This window comes from Amphiura filiformis, chromosome 9, assembly GCF_039555335.1.
Source record: "Amphiura filiformis chromosome 9, Afil_fr2py, whole genome shotgun sequence".
Classification (NCBI taxonomy): domain Eukaryota; kingdom Metazoa; phylum Echinodermata; class Ophiuroidea; order Amphilepidida; family Amphiuridae; genus Amphiura; species Amphiura filiformis.
In genome coordinates, this window is record NC_092636.1 from 11,456,127 (window position 1) to 11,474,978 (window position 18,852).

The following is an 18,852-nucleotide window of genomic DNA, read 5'->3' on the forward strand; positions in this document are numbered from 1 at the left end:
ATTCATGCAATTTTAAAAATGACATCTAGGGAATTGTATCACGTAGCAGAGCTAGCGTGAGTGCCAAGAATTACGTCGCCTGAATAGACCGGCAGGTTAAAGGTTTACCCATGTCAAAATGCAAATCAAATACCCTGCTCTTTCAATTGTGTGCAGGCAAGTGTACAACGATTCCTGTACGGGTTGCTTTAGGCCACATAATAAGCTGATACCATGCATTGGATTTTGCGTGGTCAATTCATAATTTGTCATTTTTGAAATTGCACAAATTTCCAAACAACGGCTCCTCTGCTCACGATGATTAAACTTTTGATATCAAATTTGGTATTAACCTTTGAAGGAAAGTGTATAGAAAATTATTATATCAATTATTTTGCCATACACTTATCAGACTCTGATTAAATGGGGATGGAGACTTTTTATTTTTGCTGTGTTTATATAGTCTTCACAAATGTGATTCTGTATCAATTATGGAAATGATAAATAAATGTATATATAGCCATTTACCAGCCAGGATGCATTGTATCTATGTATTTAAATGTGAACAATTGAAATATGTCAATTTCAGTTTCAGGGTTTATAATAGAATGCCTGACTGTCTGACATCATGGGCACAATTGATAGATCATTATATAGATAGAATTATAATCTGTTATAATAGATGTCAATTTTCATTATCTTACTCCCCCATTTATTCAATACACATTTTACAGTAGGCCTTCACTTTCAGGCGCACAGATCCAATTCACAGATTAATCTGACTTAGAATGAATTTAAAGCCAGTGATTTGCATGAAGAATAGATTCCTATTTAAATGTTTGTTTTCACTGATTACATTATTCCCTTTTAAGGGGGTACTATACACCCCTGCCCAATTTTGTGCCCATTTTTGCATTTTTCTCAAAAATTATAGCGCATTGGGAACAAGTAAGATATGTATATTATAGGGGCAAGGACTACAACTACTGCACTGGAAATTTTATTTCAGCACAGACAACAGTTGTGGAGTTACAGTCAAAAAATGAGGAAAACCAATATTTGATCAATAAATCAATAACTACTTGCTTTGAGTTGCTGAATTTTCAGTACAGTAGTTGTAGTCCTTGCCCCTATAATATACATATCTTACTTGTCACCAATGTGCTATAATTTTTGAGAAAATGCAAAAATAGGCACAAAATTGGACAGGGGTGTAGTACCCCCTTAATCTTGAGCCAAACAAATGAGGTAAAACAAAGAAAATTGCTATTTCAGTCCAGTGCCTACAATGCGTGTATTAGCTCGCCGATCGTATTATTATAATGAATATTGGCGTAACTTCACACAGCTAGGACGAACAAGACGTAATATGATTAGCGATATGCACACAGTTTTGTCAAGACATAAATACGTCACTGATTCAATGATTAAATAATAAATGTGCATGTGACATGTTTTGCCACCACTCGGTCAGTGAACTCTGAATAAAACTGAAGATCTCCAATATAAAAATTTACATTTTACTGTAATTGAAGCACTTTAGGCTTAGTCTTTCACATGGTATTTTAGTACACCATTGGGCATTACAATCATGCAAAAAGTAGAAATTCAATAAAAATTGAGGGTGCAATCATACTTATGGCTTTAATTCCACATTCATTTTCACAAATTCAAAATAATACACCTGTCAAAAGTGTTTTTTTAGAACAAATGACAAAGAAATGCAATGACAAATCATATATTTGACATCATTATCTCTATCTAAATATTCTTTCTTCCTACCAGCAAAATATAGAACCTATACCCCCTGTACATTGTACAAGACACACTTTCCCCAAGCCTGGCTCTAAGTTAGTTTTGGACTAGAAATGTACCCTTTTTTGGACTCAACCAATTTGAAAACCTACCCTAAATAAATTGAACAAGTTCAGAAAAAATGCCCTTATCACATTTTATTAACCCGTTTCTGGACTCAATTTAAAGAAAAATTGAAAACCTACCCTATATAAATTGACCAAGTTCAGAAAATAGTACCCTTTTTCATGAATCTTTTTTGTTAACCACTAAACACATTTGCGAGATATTTGCCTGGTCACAAAACAAACACACCTGTTTCATTTTGGTCTGCATGTGTTGGGCCATATGTACAGTGTATTTCTTGAAATGTTGAATTAATAATAAACTGGTCAAACAACAGTGACCTTATCGTATGTGTACTTCAATAGGGCAGATGAGGCCACCATACTCTATGATATAAAGCCAGAATTTGTCCGATTTCAAAACATACATCAATATTACACTTCCAGACTGCCCACCACAACCTCAACTTCCCAGCAACAAAAACTGACATATCACATATGTATACCCAGCAAACACAAAAACGTTTTAAAAACGTTTTAAATTAGTTATATTTTGGCTTTTGGTTTAGGTAAAAACGTTTTAATAACATTAAAATGTCGGGTTATATAAAGGTCATGATAACGTTTTAAAACGTTTTGTATAAAAACACACTACAACAATATTTTTAAATGTTTTCAAAAAATGTTATTGTAAACTATTTTTACAAACATTTTTGCCAAATATTATGTCAATACTTAAATAACATTATGTTAAAATATTTGAACCCAGCAAACACATAAATGTTCTTAAAATGTTTTTTTCAAAACCTTTTAATAACATTTAAATGTCGGGTTATATAAAGGTTATGAAAACGTTTTTAAAACGTTATTGAAAATATTTTGGGCAAACATTTTTAGCAAAATATTTTTTCAACCCCAAAATAACATTTTGCTTAGAATGTTTTGTATCAAGTTTTCAAGAATGTTTTTGGAATGTTATTAAAACGTTTTTATACCCTTTATATAACCCGACATTTAAACGTTTTCTGTAAAACATTTTTGTTTGGTGAGTAGTATATTATCAAAAAATGTTTTTTTAGGTTATGAAAACGTTTTATACTCTTAGTATACCCTTTATATAACCCGACATTTAAACGTTTTCTGACAACCTTTTATAACCTTTTGCGAATGATGTCGAAAACGTTTTGTGTTTGCTGGGTACCTCATGCCACATGATCAAGCAAAATAAGGCTAAAAAAATATATGTTTGGTTGCCCTCACCCGACCGACCCACAAAATTGGAAATCTTGGGTCGGTTTTTTTTTTTTTTTTCCCAATCACTTTTTTAGAAGAAACCTTAAATTTGGACAGAATCAAGGACTTTTATATTTGTTATTCACTCATTTTATTTATTAAATTCATATTTGATTGAAAACAAGAAATATTTCCATTTAAATCCAGTCCAAAAACACATGATTTCTTTACCATAAAATGATCAAGCATTTGTCAATACTAGCCTTTTCAAAATCGAGCAAAAATCGAGGAAGAGTCCATGAAAAAAAAAAAAAAAAAAGGATCGACCTACCGACCTTCCAAATATTTTTTCGGAAGGGCAACCAAACAATTTATTTTTTTTGCCTAAGTCAAATATATTTTGTGATGCAACAAAAACAAGGAGACAAATAGGACTAGAGTGTGTGTATTTCAAATTGAATAGCCCATTAAGGGCTGGGGTATGAACGTTTGGACAGTATTTATTTTGGGACATTAGAGCACATCAGACATATCGAATTGCATTCTGAATCTGAAGAATGTCATTCTGATATCAAATAATTTTGATTTTTGAAATTCGCAATTTAATACACATTTTATGCCAAATCATTAAAAATTGATATTTTTGATATTTAACAGTACTTGAAGTAAACTTTATAAATCTGATGATTTATACTTAAAGTGTATGTAGGTGGGATGAAAAGCGGACGATCAATTGAAAATGTTGACCTTTCGTATTGAAGATATGGATTTTTTTTCCCAAAACACCAAAAAAATTAGGTCTTTTTGGGAAAAAATCCATATCTTCAATATGAAAGGTCAAAATTTTCAATTGACCATCGGCTTTTCCTCCCTGCTACATACACTTTAAGAATATATCATTAGATTTATATAATTTACTTCGAGGACTGTTATATATCAAAATTTGAAAAATATCAAATTTTATAATTTGTCATAAAATTTGTATTATATTGTGATTTAAAAAAATGAAAACTATTTGATATCAGAAAGACATGCTTCAGTATTCAGAATGCAATCGATAGGTCTGAGGTGCTCTCATGTCCCACAAAAATACTGTCGAAACGCAATAAACGCTCATTTTGGATCCCTTAAGGACTGTGTAAATAAGCAAACACAGAAGCAATGTAAAGACAAAGCATTTTTACAATGAAAAAAAAGTGTTCTTTGTCTTAGTCAATTTGTTTGTTTGAAAAGAGACCTTTGGAAGCCATAGAAATATAATTTTACCTCTCTGGGAATGGAATCTGAATTATATCGCAAATCAGAGCAAAATGTCAGAAATTTTCTGCAATTTAGACCAGTTTGTTCAACACTAGGCAGTAGCAGATCCAGGTATTTTTTCGGTGGAAACTGCACCTCCCTTTGACAATTTTTTGGTCTTACAGCTTCCCCCTCGTATTTGACCATTCTGAATCCGTAGCTGCTGGAAGTTTTTACTTTCAATAGATGATATAACCAGGGTTCGATTTAAGGGAACAAACCAAAAGATCGATGACGTCCTATAAACATAACTAGTTTCGTTTCTCAGCCAACCCCCTCCCTCCCTGCCAGAAACATAATAAAGAAATGTTGAAAATGTTGACATAATAATAATAATTACACATTCTTCAGACCGATGTTTTTGTACAAACGTAATTGAGTATTTTTACCCCCTCCCCCCTAAACGAATCGTTTATAGGACGTCATCGAACTTTTGGTTTGTTCCCTAACTGGTGTCGTGGAGCAAAATGCTTCCCATTTTGGACAACCTGCTACACAAATTTCAGCTTGTATGGCAATTTTTTACAATGTACACATATGCTAATTTGATAAGAACATCGCCTAAATAAGGTTTTCGCTAAAAACTGTTTGTACTGCCAAATATGAAGGGTGGTAGGTCTTGTTGCTCTTTATATGTGTGAAGAAATGTGTCAGGCCTTTGAATGACCTATATAAGGATAGGATATTACTAATTGGCATGTCTAGTTGATTCACATACATGTTCAAATAAGATTCTCTTGATTTATTTGTTATTGCATACAGCATGGAAATTATGTTGTATTCATTTATCACTTGCTATTAAAGCATAATAAATACACTATAATTTAACCTACACATAATGTGCAATTTAGAAGTAGGGGATTTTTTATCAGCACATTACTGGAGGAATGTGGTGATAGTGCCAACACATGACTACAAAACTTAATTTGCCAATCAGAAATGTTGCTGTGTTTTATTGCTGAAAAGTATTTGGGTTTTGAATTATTGATTCTAAATATCTAATATGTTGTCACATGAGAATAAGCATAATATTATTTCTATTTTTGAAAAAAAAAATTGGCAAATGGCACTTTGCACATTACAGTCATAAATTACAGGTTTTATTCAGGGTTTATTGAGACAAATGACATCATTCTCAATATCATTAAATCTATGTCTGTCTGATTCTATGACAAAAACATCCTGTGCTTATATCTCAATGCAGACTAACAGATGTGTCAAAGAGTTGCCAACTACAAGTAGATTGACTGACATTTAAAGCTTGTCAGTAATTTCCACAGTAGGGAAGTCTATAAGTGCCATCGTATTATAACTTCCAATATCCAATGTTGTCTGCAAGTGCCACTGAATTTGTTGACTGAATGTTGTGCAATTTTCTTTTGGATATGACCAATTAAATATTAGAAAGGCTGAAAAGAATGTGGGAAGAAAGTTCTCAGAAAATGTAGAGATTCAGAGAAGTGGCAGAGATATAAAAAAAATATTAGGATGACTTGTTGAAACTACAATTTTATTCCCTTTTGTGTTGATGAGCCCTACGTATATTGCATGGCAATGCATTCTGTCCCAAACAATACCCTCACATTGGGCACCGTCCATCAGCCTTGCTCTGCTAAGCTTCTTGTGAATGTGACTCCAGCCTGCTTCCATTTAGGCCTACAGTCCTTCAAGAAGAGTAGCTGATGAGGTTAAAAACTATCAAGGACGAAGGACAAGAATGGCCTCTCTGCTTGGCTTTTAGCCTCACTGCTCAGCTTCGCCAAGCCTCGCCCAATAGCCGATCGAGGTCCTCCTCAACGGACTAAGTTGACCTATGATATTAATGACATTGCCCTTATCATAATTAATAAACATACCTGATAATGTTTGGCACAAAATGGCCATCAAAAGCACGATATTGTGACTCATGTTTGCACTGTTCTCTATGGTGTGGTTACGTGGTTTGGTATGTATTGACATCATGGTCTGTCTGAAGGATTCACCTGTATCCTGTTATGGACTATCTGGATTCATGTCCTATGCCATGCCGGTAATCTGTAACATTAATGTAACAAAATGGCTCTGATTAGATTAGGTTTATATTCTTATGAAAGCAGGGCTGTACATGTATGTCTTTAAGCCAACCTAGGGAATGTGACGACTTACACACTCAGCTTCTTTGGCTAGTAATAGTAATATTAAGTTATACCATCCGACTCCCCAACTATAGGCCTACTTTTTGCAAGCCTGTAAATGCCATATGTAATGACTTACAATACAAAATGGCCTATCTCAGGCAGACCCGTAACCAGGGGAAGGGGCTGTGGCAAACCCCCCCCCCCTGCCAAAGGCCCAAAAAGTCCCCTTTTTTTAGTCTCATAGCATATCGAGCGAAAAAAATAGGGTTTTTTATGCCTTTTTGGTCAAAAGTCCAAATTTTGAACAGAAAGTCTACCTTTTCAAAATCTGCCCCTGCCCCCCTAGTCCAAAAGGTCAAAATTTTGAAAAAAAGTCCACTTTTTCAAAATCAGCCCCCCCCCAAATAAATCCTGGTTAACTTACGGGCGGACCTGTCACCTGCAGGGATATAGCTGCTAAAAACAAACAAACAGGTGAATATAGAAAATTGTGGTTCCAATAAGTAGGGCTATATCTGGTAAACTTTTGACACCAGCAAATTCAGCTGGTAGTCTATGCCCTACCCTTAATTAATGCAACATAATTGAAGCACAGGCTTTCTAAACTGAACTTTCGGTTGCATTATCACTGTGATAGTTGTGTTTCCATTGTCATGGTATAAACCCAGGGGTCTAAATTAGTTTGTTAACTTAGTTCAGTACTTTCTGATTCATATCTTAATTGTGGCACTTTTGTATAGCAACATTTTATTTGAATGTATTATCTCCACATAATTGCCAGGGGTCTTTGTGGGGAATGGAACACGGCAACCCCCTAACCACCATCCCCATAGTGAAGAATTGAAAAATGGCCAGGTACACAAAACTTTACTTTAAGCTTAAATAACTTATAGCGTTGTGCACAAACAGGCTCTTAACCAGGGGGGTGAGGGCGTAGCGAGAAAATATAGGGTTTTTTAGCCCTTTTTTTATTATTCCTGACTTCGTATTTTTATGGTATTTTGAGAAAAAAAAAAAATATAGGGAGATGTTTGTCAAATTTTTCGGAAAAAAGGAAAAAAATAATTTTTTTAAATAAACAAAATTTCTGCATTTCTTTTTTTTTTCAAATCACTCGATTTTACAAACGCGTGCGCAAGCTTTGAAACAACCTTTTTTTTTTTGCCTAATCAAGCATTATAAATATAGCTCATGTAAATGTTAAATAATAGCACCAAAAATACTGAAATAAGAAACTTGAGAATGAGAAAACATTGCCTTATTTTGATAGATTGAATACTCAAATCTGTAAGGGACCATTCACAAACACTTGTTAGGGGGCCTGATGCAAAAAGGGGCCCCTGAACAATTTTGACCCTCCTAAGGGGGGGGTCCTGAAAAAAATGACCACAAATTTTCCTGGCAAAATTAAGTTTATATGCTTTTCTATGGGGTTGACCCATAATTTTCATGTCAAAAAGGGGGGGCCCTGACATTTTTGAGGTCTGTAAAAGGGGGGCCCGAAAAATTTTCGCGATGAATTTTTTTTTACATCAAGTGTTTGTGAACGGTCCCTAATATTGAAAATCAGAGACATCCTGTGAGTGTCGTGTTAAGTTTATCTGCTATTAAGGGACCGTTCACAAACACTTATAAGGGGGGCCTGATGCAAAAAAATGCTCTTCTATCTATTCATCACTTAAATTTTTCATCTTTGTGTGTGCAAAGCTCAAAAGGAAAAACAATTGTAGCAAAAATAAACAAAATCACCCAAACTATTTTTAGTTATTTTCCAATATACTTGGTTATCACAAATTACCATGGCAACTGATTTATTTACAGATTTTTATTAGCAGACAATGCAGGACATTGTGAAATAGTGTATATTTCTAAGAAAAATTATTTTAGAGTGAAAGCAGGATATATAGATAAATCAAAAGAACGGTCAGAAGATTTATCAAAGATTGACATACTTTTCTTATCACCCAATATATAATTGTGCAAAACAAAACATTTGTTCATATATTTTTTTCTCATTTTTTTAAATATTTTTGGAGAAATTGTCCAATGAAATCACCAAAAAGTCCTGCAATAATTGAAATATCTTTGTGGAAAAAAAAATCATACCGCATTGCATTTTTAACCTCTGTTGAGACCAGAACAAACTTCTTTTTTTTTTTTTTTTTTATGCCTATACGTGAGATACATGAGAAATATTTTTCCCTGTGAAATCTATTACTTTCACATTTTACATAACAAATGTGTGTTGGTTCTCAATTTTGTAATTTAAACCAATGCTCCTTATGTTATTTACATATTGTTTTGTTTAAAAATATTTTTCATAACTTGTTCAAATTTTTCATTCTCACAAGCTCAGTTGTACATGGGAAAATTAATATGAATTACAAAACCTGTCAGTTTTATAAGTGAAATGCCTCATCAAGAAAAGACAGCAAAATATTATTCAAACTACTAAGTACTAAGTGTAAAAAAATATATGAAATTTAATAGAAAACTTTCTTCGAAAACACCATGTCAACTATGGCTAGAAATATTGCTTTTTGCCCCGCAAAGGTACTATCCTTAGATTATTAATACACAGATTGGAATTTTTCATGCCTGTGCCCTCTAAGCGTACTCGAATTCAGCTGACGCCTGTACAGCGTACAGACCTGGCGACATCGTTTATCTTACGCGAGAAGTTTCTTTTGTGTACGCTCGCGCTGTTTGCGCTATTTTGAGTTTGTTCACGCGGTACCTGACTTAGCGTCGATCCCCTGAGGTAACATGCCCTGTTTCCGCGGTATGGTACTATCATTTTGCGCCATTTTCTGTGATTCCTTTTCTCCAATGGAGGTACCAGATGATTCAACCTTCCTTTTATGAGCTAATAAAAGCCAATCACAGGCTGTGGCGAGTTGATCATCAGATGCCAACCAATATTTTTATCTCCGTCTCTGATAATAGAACCCCTTTAATTGAAGTCAACCAATCAACATGACCCAAGGACAAACATGCCAACTTCCTTTTTTGTAAGGTTAAAAAGGGGAACCTTAAATCCACAAAATATACTTGTCTAATAATAGGGAAATCATACAAGGATACATTCAGGAAATTTGGTAAATGAAAAACAATTTCAGTAGTACAAACAAACATGATGAACGTCACATCGCAAATCAAGTGTTCCTGTGTATTGAGTGAATGGAATCTCCCAAGAAAACCTCAATGCTGCTGGCATGTTATCTTAAAGGCACTATCTGTGATCTCAGCCTGAGACATAAACGGTACAACTATAAGAAGGGTTGCTTGCTAGTCATAGGCTTCAACATACGAAGTCCCAAGTTTTGAGATATTTTCTCAAAATATCAAGAGCTATCTTAAGAACCACTGAACCAATACTGACATTTTTGAACTTTTAAGAAATCCCAGTTGCCCCCTATCTAAAGATTAAAATGTCACATTTTATCTTTATTATGTGGCTTTCCATCTTATGGCTTACAGTGTATGTTTACACCAAAAGATAGTCTTACAAGTGCAAAAAAGTCAGATTTTTCCACATTTTTCAGATTTGGCAAATCACTGCTAGAACCTCTAAAATCGTATGACAATCTTAATTCTGTATAATGGGCAATTTTTGCGAGGTTTTTTTTTTTCAAATTGATTAATTAATTAATTTCATAATCACAAATTTATAAAACCACAGAAATAGGTTTTACTATAGGCTTTTGAAAGCCTATATGTAACTGTTTTGTACTTGAAAATGCAAGAAAACCCGAAATTGCTCTAAACAGTTTAAATCACGAAAAAATTAACTGCAAAAATATCACACTTTACAATATTGCATACATGGAACAACATGAAAACCGGTGAAAAACAGGATATAATGTATAAATTATACACCACAAACAACATTGGTATCATAATTAGTATGGATTGGGTTGAAAGGTTAGCTAGGGTCATGATATAAAGAAGAAATTTGATTATAGGCCTATTATAGTATTAGAGGAGAGTGCGTTCACTTTATTTTATAAGCCTCATTAGGATTTCTTTATTATGCAAAGTAAGATCGTTTATGCGGTCTTCATTATTGGAAAGATGTCGCTCTCGGTCACTCAGATGGTCAGTATTAACACTGAGGTTAAATGAGTGGCCAATTGGCTCAAAATGTTTTTATACTTTCAGAGTGACCAATAGGGCAAAGTTCTTGGGGCACTCAATATTGTTTACCTCCCTCAAAGACCTCCATATTTTTCTTCTTTTCCTCCAAAGACCCACTCTCAACCCTTCCCCACCCTAAAGATACCATTTTTTCCTGTTCCCCCCTGTCAAATTTTCAAGTTATTGCCTTAAAGGACCCAAAGGTTTTAGCATCTGCCCACGAAAGACCCCCATTTTTTGCATTTTCTTCCAAAAGACACTATTTTTCGCACAATTTTCCCTCATGTTGAAAGATTGTGCGACTGCACATGCACATGCATGTCACTATTGGAGTACCCCATACATGTTTCATGTAGTTAAGTGATTATAGAGCTATCCGTATCAACAGAAGTCCTGTTCCTGAATTTCTGCTATATACCGTACAGCAGGGTCTGAATCTGAAAACTATGCAGGTCCCAAACATTTTTTTGAGGTCTTTAGACACAAATTCTCACATGCTAGTCTCAAATGATAGGGTCCAGGTAGACCCCATAATTTTCAAAATTTGAAAAATATGGAGTCTCTTATGATTTTACCCGGGATTTTACTGTGCTAAAAGACCCCAAAACTTGGTGTAGCGGGAACCCTGCTGTACAGTATGTATGTATTCATCATCATGACATTTTCATTGATCATTTACATGCTTTATGTGCGTACACCTAATAGTGGCTGTACATTAAGTTTTTAATAAATTCCTGACACACACTGGTTATTTTGAGTAAATCTTGGATAAGAATACAGATTAACATGTCAACATCTTGTTAAATGGACTTTCCTCTGTTGGTTATATACCTGTATGCCCTCAGTACATGCATGAATCACTTGGACTGGTATGAACACAACTTAAAAATCCCTTCCTTACATCAGGGTGAAAGTCAATTGTTTTACAGTGCATAAAACATTTTTGCCAAGAAGTAGCACTGGGCAACTATTGGATTGTCATGAAACTTGGTGGATGTGATCACAAAAATTTTAAAGGTAACTTCAAGGTCAAATGAATATTGATTTTTGAATTATCATGAAACTGCGATTTCCATTGAGCTTTCTGTTAGGCCCATGAAAGTCAATTCCGAGTTTATCGTCCCTTTTTTTTCCCATGTTGGTGAGGTGACTTTTTCATTATTTCATCAGATTTCATTATTGACCTAAAATGCATGTTGATTTAAAGCCAAACTCATACGTGTGAGTTATAAACATGTTTTTATATGGGCAGGGACTAGAAAAGTTAGAAAAGAGCCTGGTTTTGCTTCCAAGATATGAATTTACATGTTTTACAAACAAAAATGTTTCCAATTGCTAAAACTGGTGAAAACACTGATAATTTGAAAATAATGAATTATTTTGACAGTTTTAAAAATTGGACGCGGGCATTTTTGGTTTCCAAAAAGTGACGCGGGCGGGGGACGATAAACTCGGAATCGACTTTCATGCGCCTTACATTACAAATATTAAATATATTTATTTTGGAAAAGTCATTCCCTGGAAATTTGGTGTTTGGGGTTATGGAAATTTGAGGTTTGAAAATAAAGGGAATACATAAGGCCAAGTAAAAAAAGAAACAAGTTTCTCGTCCGAACTTTTTCAAAAAAGGAGGAGGCAGGGCTTTACTATTTACTATTTTATATTTTTTTGCTATTTTTCCCAAGATGGCCACCATGCTAAATATAGCTGTTCAATGTATATTTAATCACCGATATTGTGTATGAGAATACTGATGCAATGTATGACAAAACAAATGATTTGTATCATTTTTAGTCCACTTGCTAAGCATGTTTCAAAATTCAGAAACGGTGAAAATGTACATTTGTTTAGCTTGACAATAGGCATATTTTCGATATACCGAATTTCCTGGTTTATACCGAAACCGATACCGAACTTTTTTTAATTTTTTAATTTTTTGAAAATGTTTTCCCTACCCTTACACAAACTCTAACCCACCCCCAAACCTTACTACATATACACCTACCCAAGCCCAACTAACCTTTAACCTAATCCAGAACCCTTGCCCTTACGCCCAAAAGGGAATTAGGGGACAAATTGATTTCACCTGAAAATCGGACCTATATTTAATGTTTTAAAATGCATGAATGTGTTAACGTTTTAATTACTTTTGCCTCATTTCATCGAAATTGTTATTTTTATCGCTAACAACATCAAAGAGAAACCTTTTACATAATTTTGGAAATTTAAAATTTTGTCTAAAATTCTAAAAATACCAAAAAAATACATTCGAGTGCAAAAGCTTTTTTCTTCTGGGTAAGAATTTTGTTCGTACATGCAATAGCTTTTTTTTTATTGCAGGTTAGAAATTTGATAAATTGGTCATCATAATAATTTATTATACAAAATGCATGCATGGGCCTATTTATCAAATTTCTAACCTGCAAGAAAAAAACTGTTGCATGTAAGAAAAAAATTCTTACCCAGAAGAAAAAAGCTTTTGCACTTTGTATTTTGTATCAATGTATTATTTGGATATTTTTAGAATTTTAGAAAAAAAATTTAATATCCAAAAACTATGTGAAAGGATTCTCCTTCCTATAATTGGCCATAAAAATGCCATTTTGATGAGATGAGGCTAAATAAAGCAATTGAAACTTTATTAATATATTCATGCATTTACTAAGTTTAAAAGCTAAATATAGGTCCGATTTTGGGGTGAAATCAATTTCACCCCTAATTCCCTTTTTGAGGGTTGGGGCAAGGGTGTTTAACTAGATGGGCTTGGGTGGGTTTGTATACATGTAGTAAGGTTTAGGGGTGGGTTAGAGTTTGTGCATGGGTAGGGAAAATAGTTTAACTTTTAAAAAAATTAATAAAAAAAAAGAAATTTTGTTGGAATAGTAAATAGTAAATAAAAGGAGGCGGCGGCCAAAAAGGAGGAGGGCGGGGACGAGAAACTTGTATTTTATTTTACTTGGTCTAACAAAGCAAAGAGAAATCATGTCTTGTTGGAGGGAAATTTTGAGTTTATTCCCATATTTTCCAGCTCCGTAAAATATATCCACAGAGTATTTCACCTTTCTAATTTATTTTACCTCACTAGATAGTCAGTTGAAGGCCTAAATTAAAACCCATGGCAACACTATTATAAAACATTTTGGTCAAAACTAAAGAACAAGGAAATAATCATTAGTTCAAAGCAAATTACCTCGTTACCTTGGCGATACAGGTTTATAACGAACGCTTGTATAGATTATGGTCCAATTTAGATTGATATTATTAACTCAGTGCTATACACTACATCATAGCAATACACATTGACAATATAGCTGGGCTTAGTTACAGGTTTCAGAAGGATGACATAAATTTATAAGTAAATTATTATTTTCCAAATTTGAAATAGATTTTAAAAACTGTTTATTTTTGTCAAAAGTATCATAAGCAAAACAAATTAAGCATGTTTTAACTATGACGACAAGTGTACATTTACAATAAAGGTACTACTGACTTGTTTGTGATTTTCTTTAAAAAATTCTTTAAAATTATATATGTAATTTTATGATATTATACAAAATATTCATATCCTTAATACATTCTTGTAGATTCCTATACTAGATTAATTTGTTAACATATTTAATGTGTTACTGTACATGCAGACCTGAAGATGCACATTCAATTTATAATGAAAGGAGATGCCGTTGTCAAAATACTCCAACCTTTACCAAATATTCGCAGTTTACAAGTAAAATTAAAAAGACTATAAATGGTATTCTATTACCCCACGACCCATTATTCAAAATCGCGCACTGTGATTTGTTGAAACGCGTCACGTGAAAGCCCATTAATTAGCAATAAAGTGACCAGGGCAACAAACTTTATCACTTACGCTTTGGCTACGCGTAGGCGCTCCACATTGAAGTAAACAACTTGAAATATTTGGGCAAAAAATGTGATATTTTCTCTTTAAATCGCACTATTTTGTGGTAATAGAATAGAAATAAAGGGTGCAGCATTATCCTTTACACGCAAATAATTTGTCCTCGGCAGTAAAAACGTTTAAATAATGGGTTCGGCTGCGCCTCACCCATTATTCACGTTTTACTGCCTCGACACATTATTTTGCATGTAAAGATAATGCATTACCTTTATTTCTTAAATAATAAGAATGGTTTAAATACATTTTTATTAAGATTTTGTTATTTTCTCTTCAGTCTGCAACTTTTTTATCCATCACTTAATTTGCATATATTGCATGATTAATTCAAAAGATGATTAACAGAATCACAGACAATGAAGATAGATTATGGAAGAACTATGTCCAATTCTCCTTGTACAGAAACAAATATTGATCACTCTTCTAAGCAGAACCTTAAAAGGTTCTAATTGAACTGTTCTGTATGTAGAACCTTAAATGGTTCTGCACAGAACCAAAGGCTAGAAAGAACCATTTTAGACCTGAAAAAGGTTCTAGAAAGGCCAGAAAGAACTATTTCAGGGTTCTTATAATTTTCAAGAAGCCCTTTCTCTTGAGGGTTCTGCATACACGACAGTCAAGAACATTTTTCCAAAAGTGATCAGTGTACATTTTGTAGCTACCATATATTTATATAAATAATATATTCAAATTAGGTGACTTCCAACTTCCAAGATTTTTATAAATATTGAACAGATTATTCAATATTCATTTAAATGTGTACCAGATTTTTATGCACAGAATGCTTGTTATAATAATTATGGTTTGTTAAGCTTTTAAAAGCAAGTCAAACAATTAATGACTCACCAGATTGGTAAGCATCCACCCAAACTAAGAATCAACGGTAGACTATTACCTTACATTACATAATAAATTATGAGGGTACTTAGTCACCCGTTTATAAATGAGATACATCATGTGAAGAAGTATAGAATTATGGAAATTAATAAATACTCAAGGATTTTTGTGGATATTATCAATAAATGAGTGTATTAATATTAAATATTAAGATAACATGGTTATCTATATTAGAGATTATAATCATTGGCAATGAAAGACATTGTATAAAATCAGTGCACTAATATTAATCCAGGATCAAAATTTACAAAATCTTGTGATGGCTTCAGTCTGTCACTACTTGCCGTCAACTTATGAAATGAGTCTTTTAAGCAGAATGCAGATTCCGAGTATTAGACGTACAATATTGTATGTAACATATCTATGTTATTTAATCTATTGCCATTCTATTTCCAGTAATGATTAAGTTCTAACGAATGTTTGATGACGTAAAATCGATAATATATTTCTACCAGATATTATACGTAACATATTATCGATTTTACGTCATCAAACATTCGTTAGAACTTAAACATTACTGGAAATAGAATGGCAATAGATTAAATAACGAGATATGTTACATACAATATTGTACGTCTAATACTCGGAGTCTGCATACTGCTTAAAAGACTCATAAGTTGACGGCAAGTTTTATAGGGCCTACGATTTGTGAAATTCTTTTATCAAAACGGATACTTTTTATATTGGAAACATCTCAAGTTTCTGAAATGGGGTATCCTGTCCAACCCGGTAAACAAAATTCTGTGCTCAACGACGACACGTCCGTCCCGCTTTACCAACAAATTTACATTCCATAGAATACAAGCCATTTTCAAACTTTTTGCGTTAAACCACCAACATCTGCTTTATAATATAAATGCCATAGCTTTAAATTTGACACCCTACTTTAAGGAATCTAATGTATATTTTTGAAACTATGATTAAAAACAGAAACATATTTTTTGATTCTGTTCTTTATATTTAACAATTTAAATTTACCTATATCTCAAACCACTGTGATCTCAAACTGAGAACAAATTCAAAAATGGATATAACTCTTCATTTGTTGCACAAAAAAATTATAATAATCAGAATTTTAATAACTTGTTTTACTATAATTCAAAATCACCTTTCACAACAAATGACCTAATGTTTTGTGCTTCATCCATTTTGCTTCTAGAAATATATTTTGGTAGTAACCATCTTTGTACGGCAGCTATAGTGATTTTTCTTTGTGATCAGTGGTTCCAAATTATGATCATTGTTAGTGACCTTATTTCTGACATGCAAGTGCTGCCAGCTGCAATAAGAAACAAAAGCATATTGATCTTTATATCAATATAAATTAACATAAAATAACTAAGACTATACCATACCTTGACACCATCTACCAATGTACATGTACGACCACAGCAATCATGTTACTTATAATTATCAATCAATATTTCTTCCAGTCCTAATGATCATTCTCATGCCAATAACACTCCCTTGTCACTAGCAGTAGTATGTCCAATCTACCAATATATGTAAACAAGGTTTGAATTTGACGCTAATGATGATATAAACTCACCGACTGACCATACCTTAATCATTGTGGCAAATTAGCACTTAAGGGCTAGCTTATCCGCTCTATATATTTACCATGTGAGCGAAATTTTGTTATTTTTTTTACTCAACACCAAATTTTAATATTAATTTTGTCTAAATACCAGTAGAAATTAAAATTATAATACAATGTACAAAAGTACTACTTTTTTGTAGACGAATGAGCTATTTGAACAATTACCCAGACAAGTAAAGTTTAAAATAACAATTAATTCTAAGGCATGCAACAAGGTGTGAAAATTAACCAAGCACAAATAATTAGTTTTTAGTGTATTGTACAGTCCTCCAGGGCAAGGTTCCCTGACCCTTATTTAACCTTTGAATAGCACCGTTAAGATGGTGTTTACAACACTTTGAAGTAGTTTGTTCCTATTTGTGCAAATCTGATGTTTTTGACCCTAAAAACTGGCACCCTGAAGCTGTGAATACCCACATTTAACACATTGTGTGTATTGCTCAAAGATGCAGAAATAAGTATGATTTGTTTAGCATGGGTGCACCATTCCCTGTGACACTTTTCAAAAGGAAATGTATTAGTTCATTTTTTCAAGTTCAATTTAATTATTAAATGTGACGTGTCATGTCAAAAGGAGACACTTTTGGGCAGGATCGTAAATGGAGAAATAGCCAAAAATCTGCATCGGGTGATTTTTTCACAATTTGGGTTTGTTGCAAATTTGTGATGTTATTAATGTTTAAAATATTGTCTGATAGTTTCAGACCGGAATATAACTGGTATCTTGTATTTTTCGTGGAGACATTTTTCAAGGTAATTCATACTCTCAACATTGTCAATAATATTTTTAAAGGCCGATATCTCAATTTGCAATTTTATAGTACCATAACTTACGAACTCAATATCTTCGCTTAGGAATGTCCTATTTTATTGGGGAAAATGGCGTTGTGGAGCAATATATCTCTATATTTCGGATATGTAAAAACCTCAAAATTGATAACCTGCCCAAAAGTGTCTCCTTTTGACATGACACGTCACAAATGTACTGTACTGATTTTCCTGCTTAATTTTTTCAAAGCCTTGATAAAACGTTGCTGTAAAATGAAGGAAACAATGCACTCTTGGGGACGGTTCACAAACACTTGTTAGGGGGGCGTGATGTGAAAAGGGGGGCCCTGAAAAATTTTTACCCTCCTAAGGGAGGCCCTGAAAAAAATTACCACAAATTTTCCTGGAAAAATTGAGTTTATATGCTTTTTTATGGGGTTGACCCATAATTTTCATGTCAAAAAGGGGGGGGGGGGGCCTGAAATTTTTGAGGTCTGTAAAGGGGGGCCCCGAAAATTTTTTGCGATGAATTTTTTTTGCATCAGGCCCCCCTTACAAGTGTTTGTGAACGGTCCCTTAGACAACGTTTTTTGGCTGCCTGTATGTAGAACCCTCAAGAATAAGGGGTTCTTGAAAATTGAGTTAACCACAAAATGGTTCTTTCTGGCTTTTTCAGAACCTTTTTCAGGTCTAAAATGGTTCTTTCTAACCATCCAAGAACCCTCTTCTATTTTGTAGAGCCATTTTTAAAGGTCCCAAGACAGCTCAAGACCCATCTTGCTTAGAACCAGTTTATGTAAGAGTGTTAGGGGGACGGGGAGAACGGGCGGCCTTCCCCCCACCTCCACTCCACTCAAATGAGCTGACCATTTGTACATGTGTGCTTCAAAATAAAGGAATCAGTATTTCGACCCTACTACCCCCCCCCCACGGTGGCAGATTTCTCCCTGGTTGCCTCCTCAATTGTGAGAGCTGGAGTTAAAGCCACTGTTTGAGAAAGTGTTGAGCAAATAAATTTAATTTTGGAAGTATTTAATGATTATATTC

At 33.7% G+C, this 18,852-nt stretch overlaps 1 protein-coding gene across 4 annotated transcripts in view; it reads right to left on the reverse strand.

The window, feature by feature from the left end:
• LOC140160622 (uncharacterized) overlaps positions 1 to 18,852 on the reverse strand; it is a 97,705-nt gene that overhangs the window by 24,630 nt on the left and 54,223 nt on the right. For all 4 annotated transcript variants that reach the window (XM_072183875.1, XM_072183873.1, XM_072183872.1 and 1 more), the window contains one exon: positions 6,227 to 6,404. In XM_072183875.1, the coding sequence (XP_072039976.1) occupies positions 6,227 to 6,332 (106 nt within the window). In that variant the 5' untranslated portion in view covers positions 6,333 to 6,404. The remainder of the gene's footprint in view (positions 1 to 6,226; positions 6,405 to 18,852) is intronic.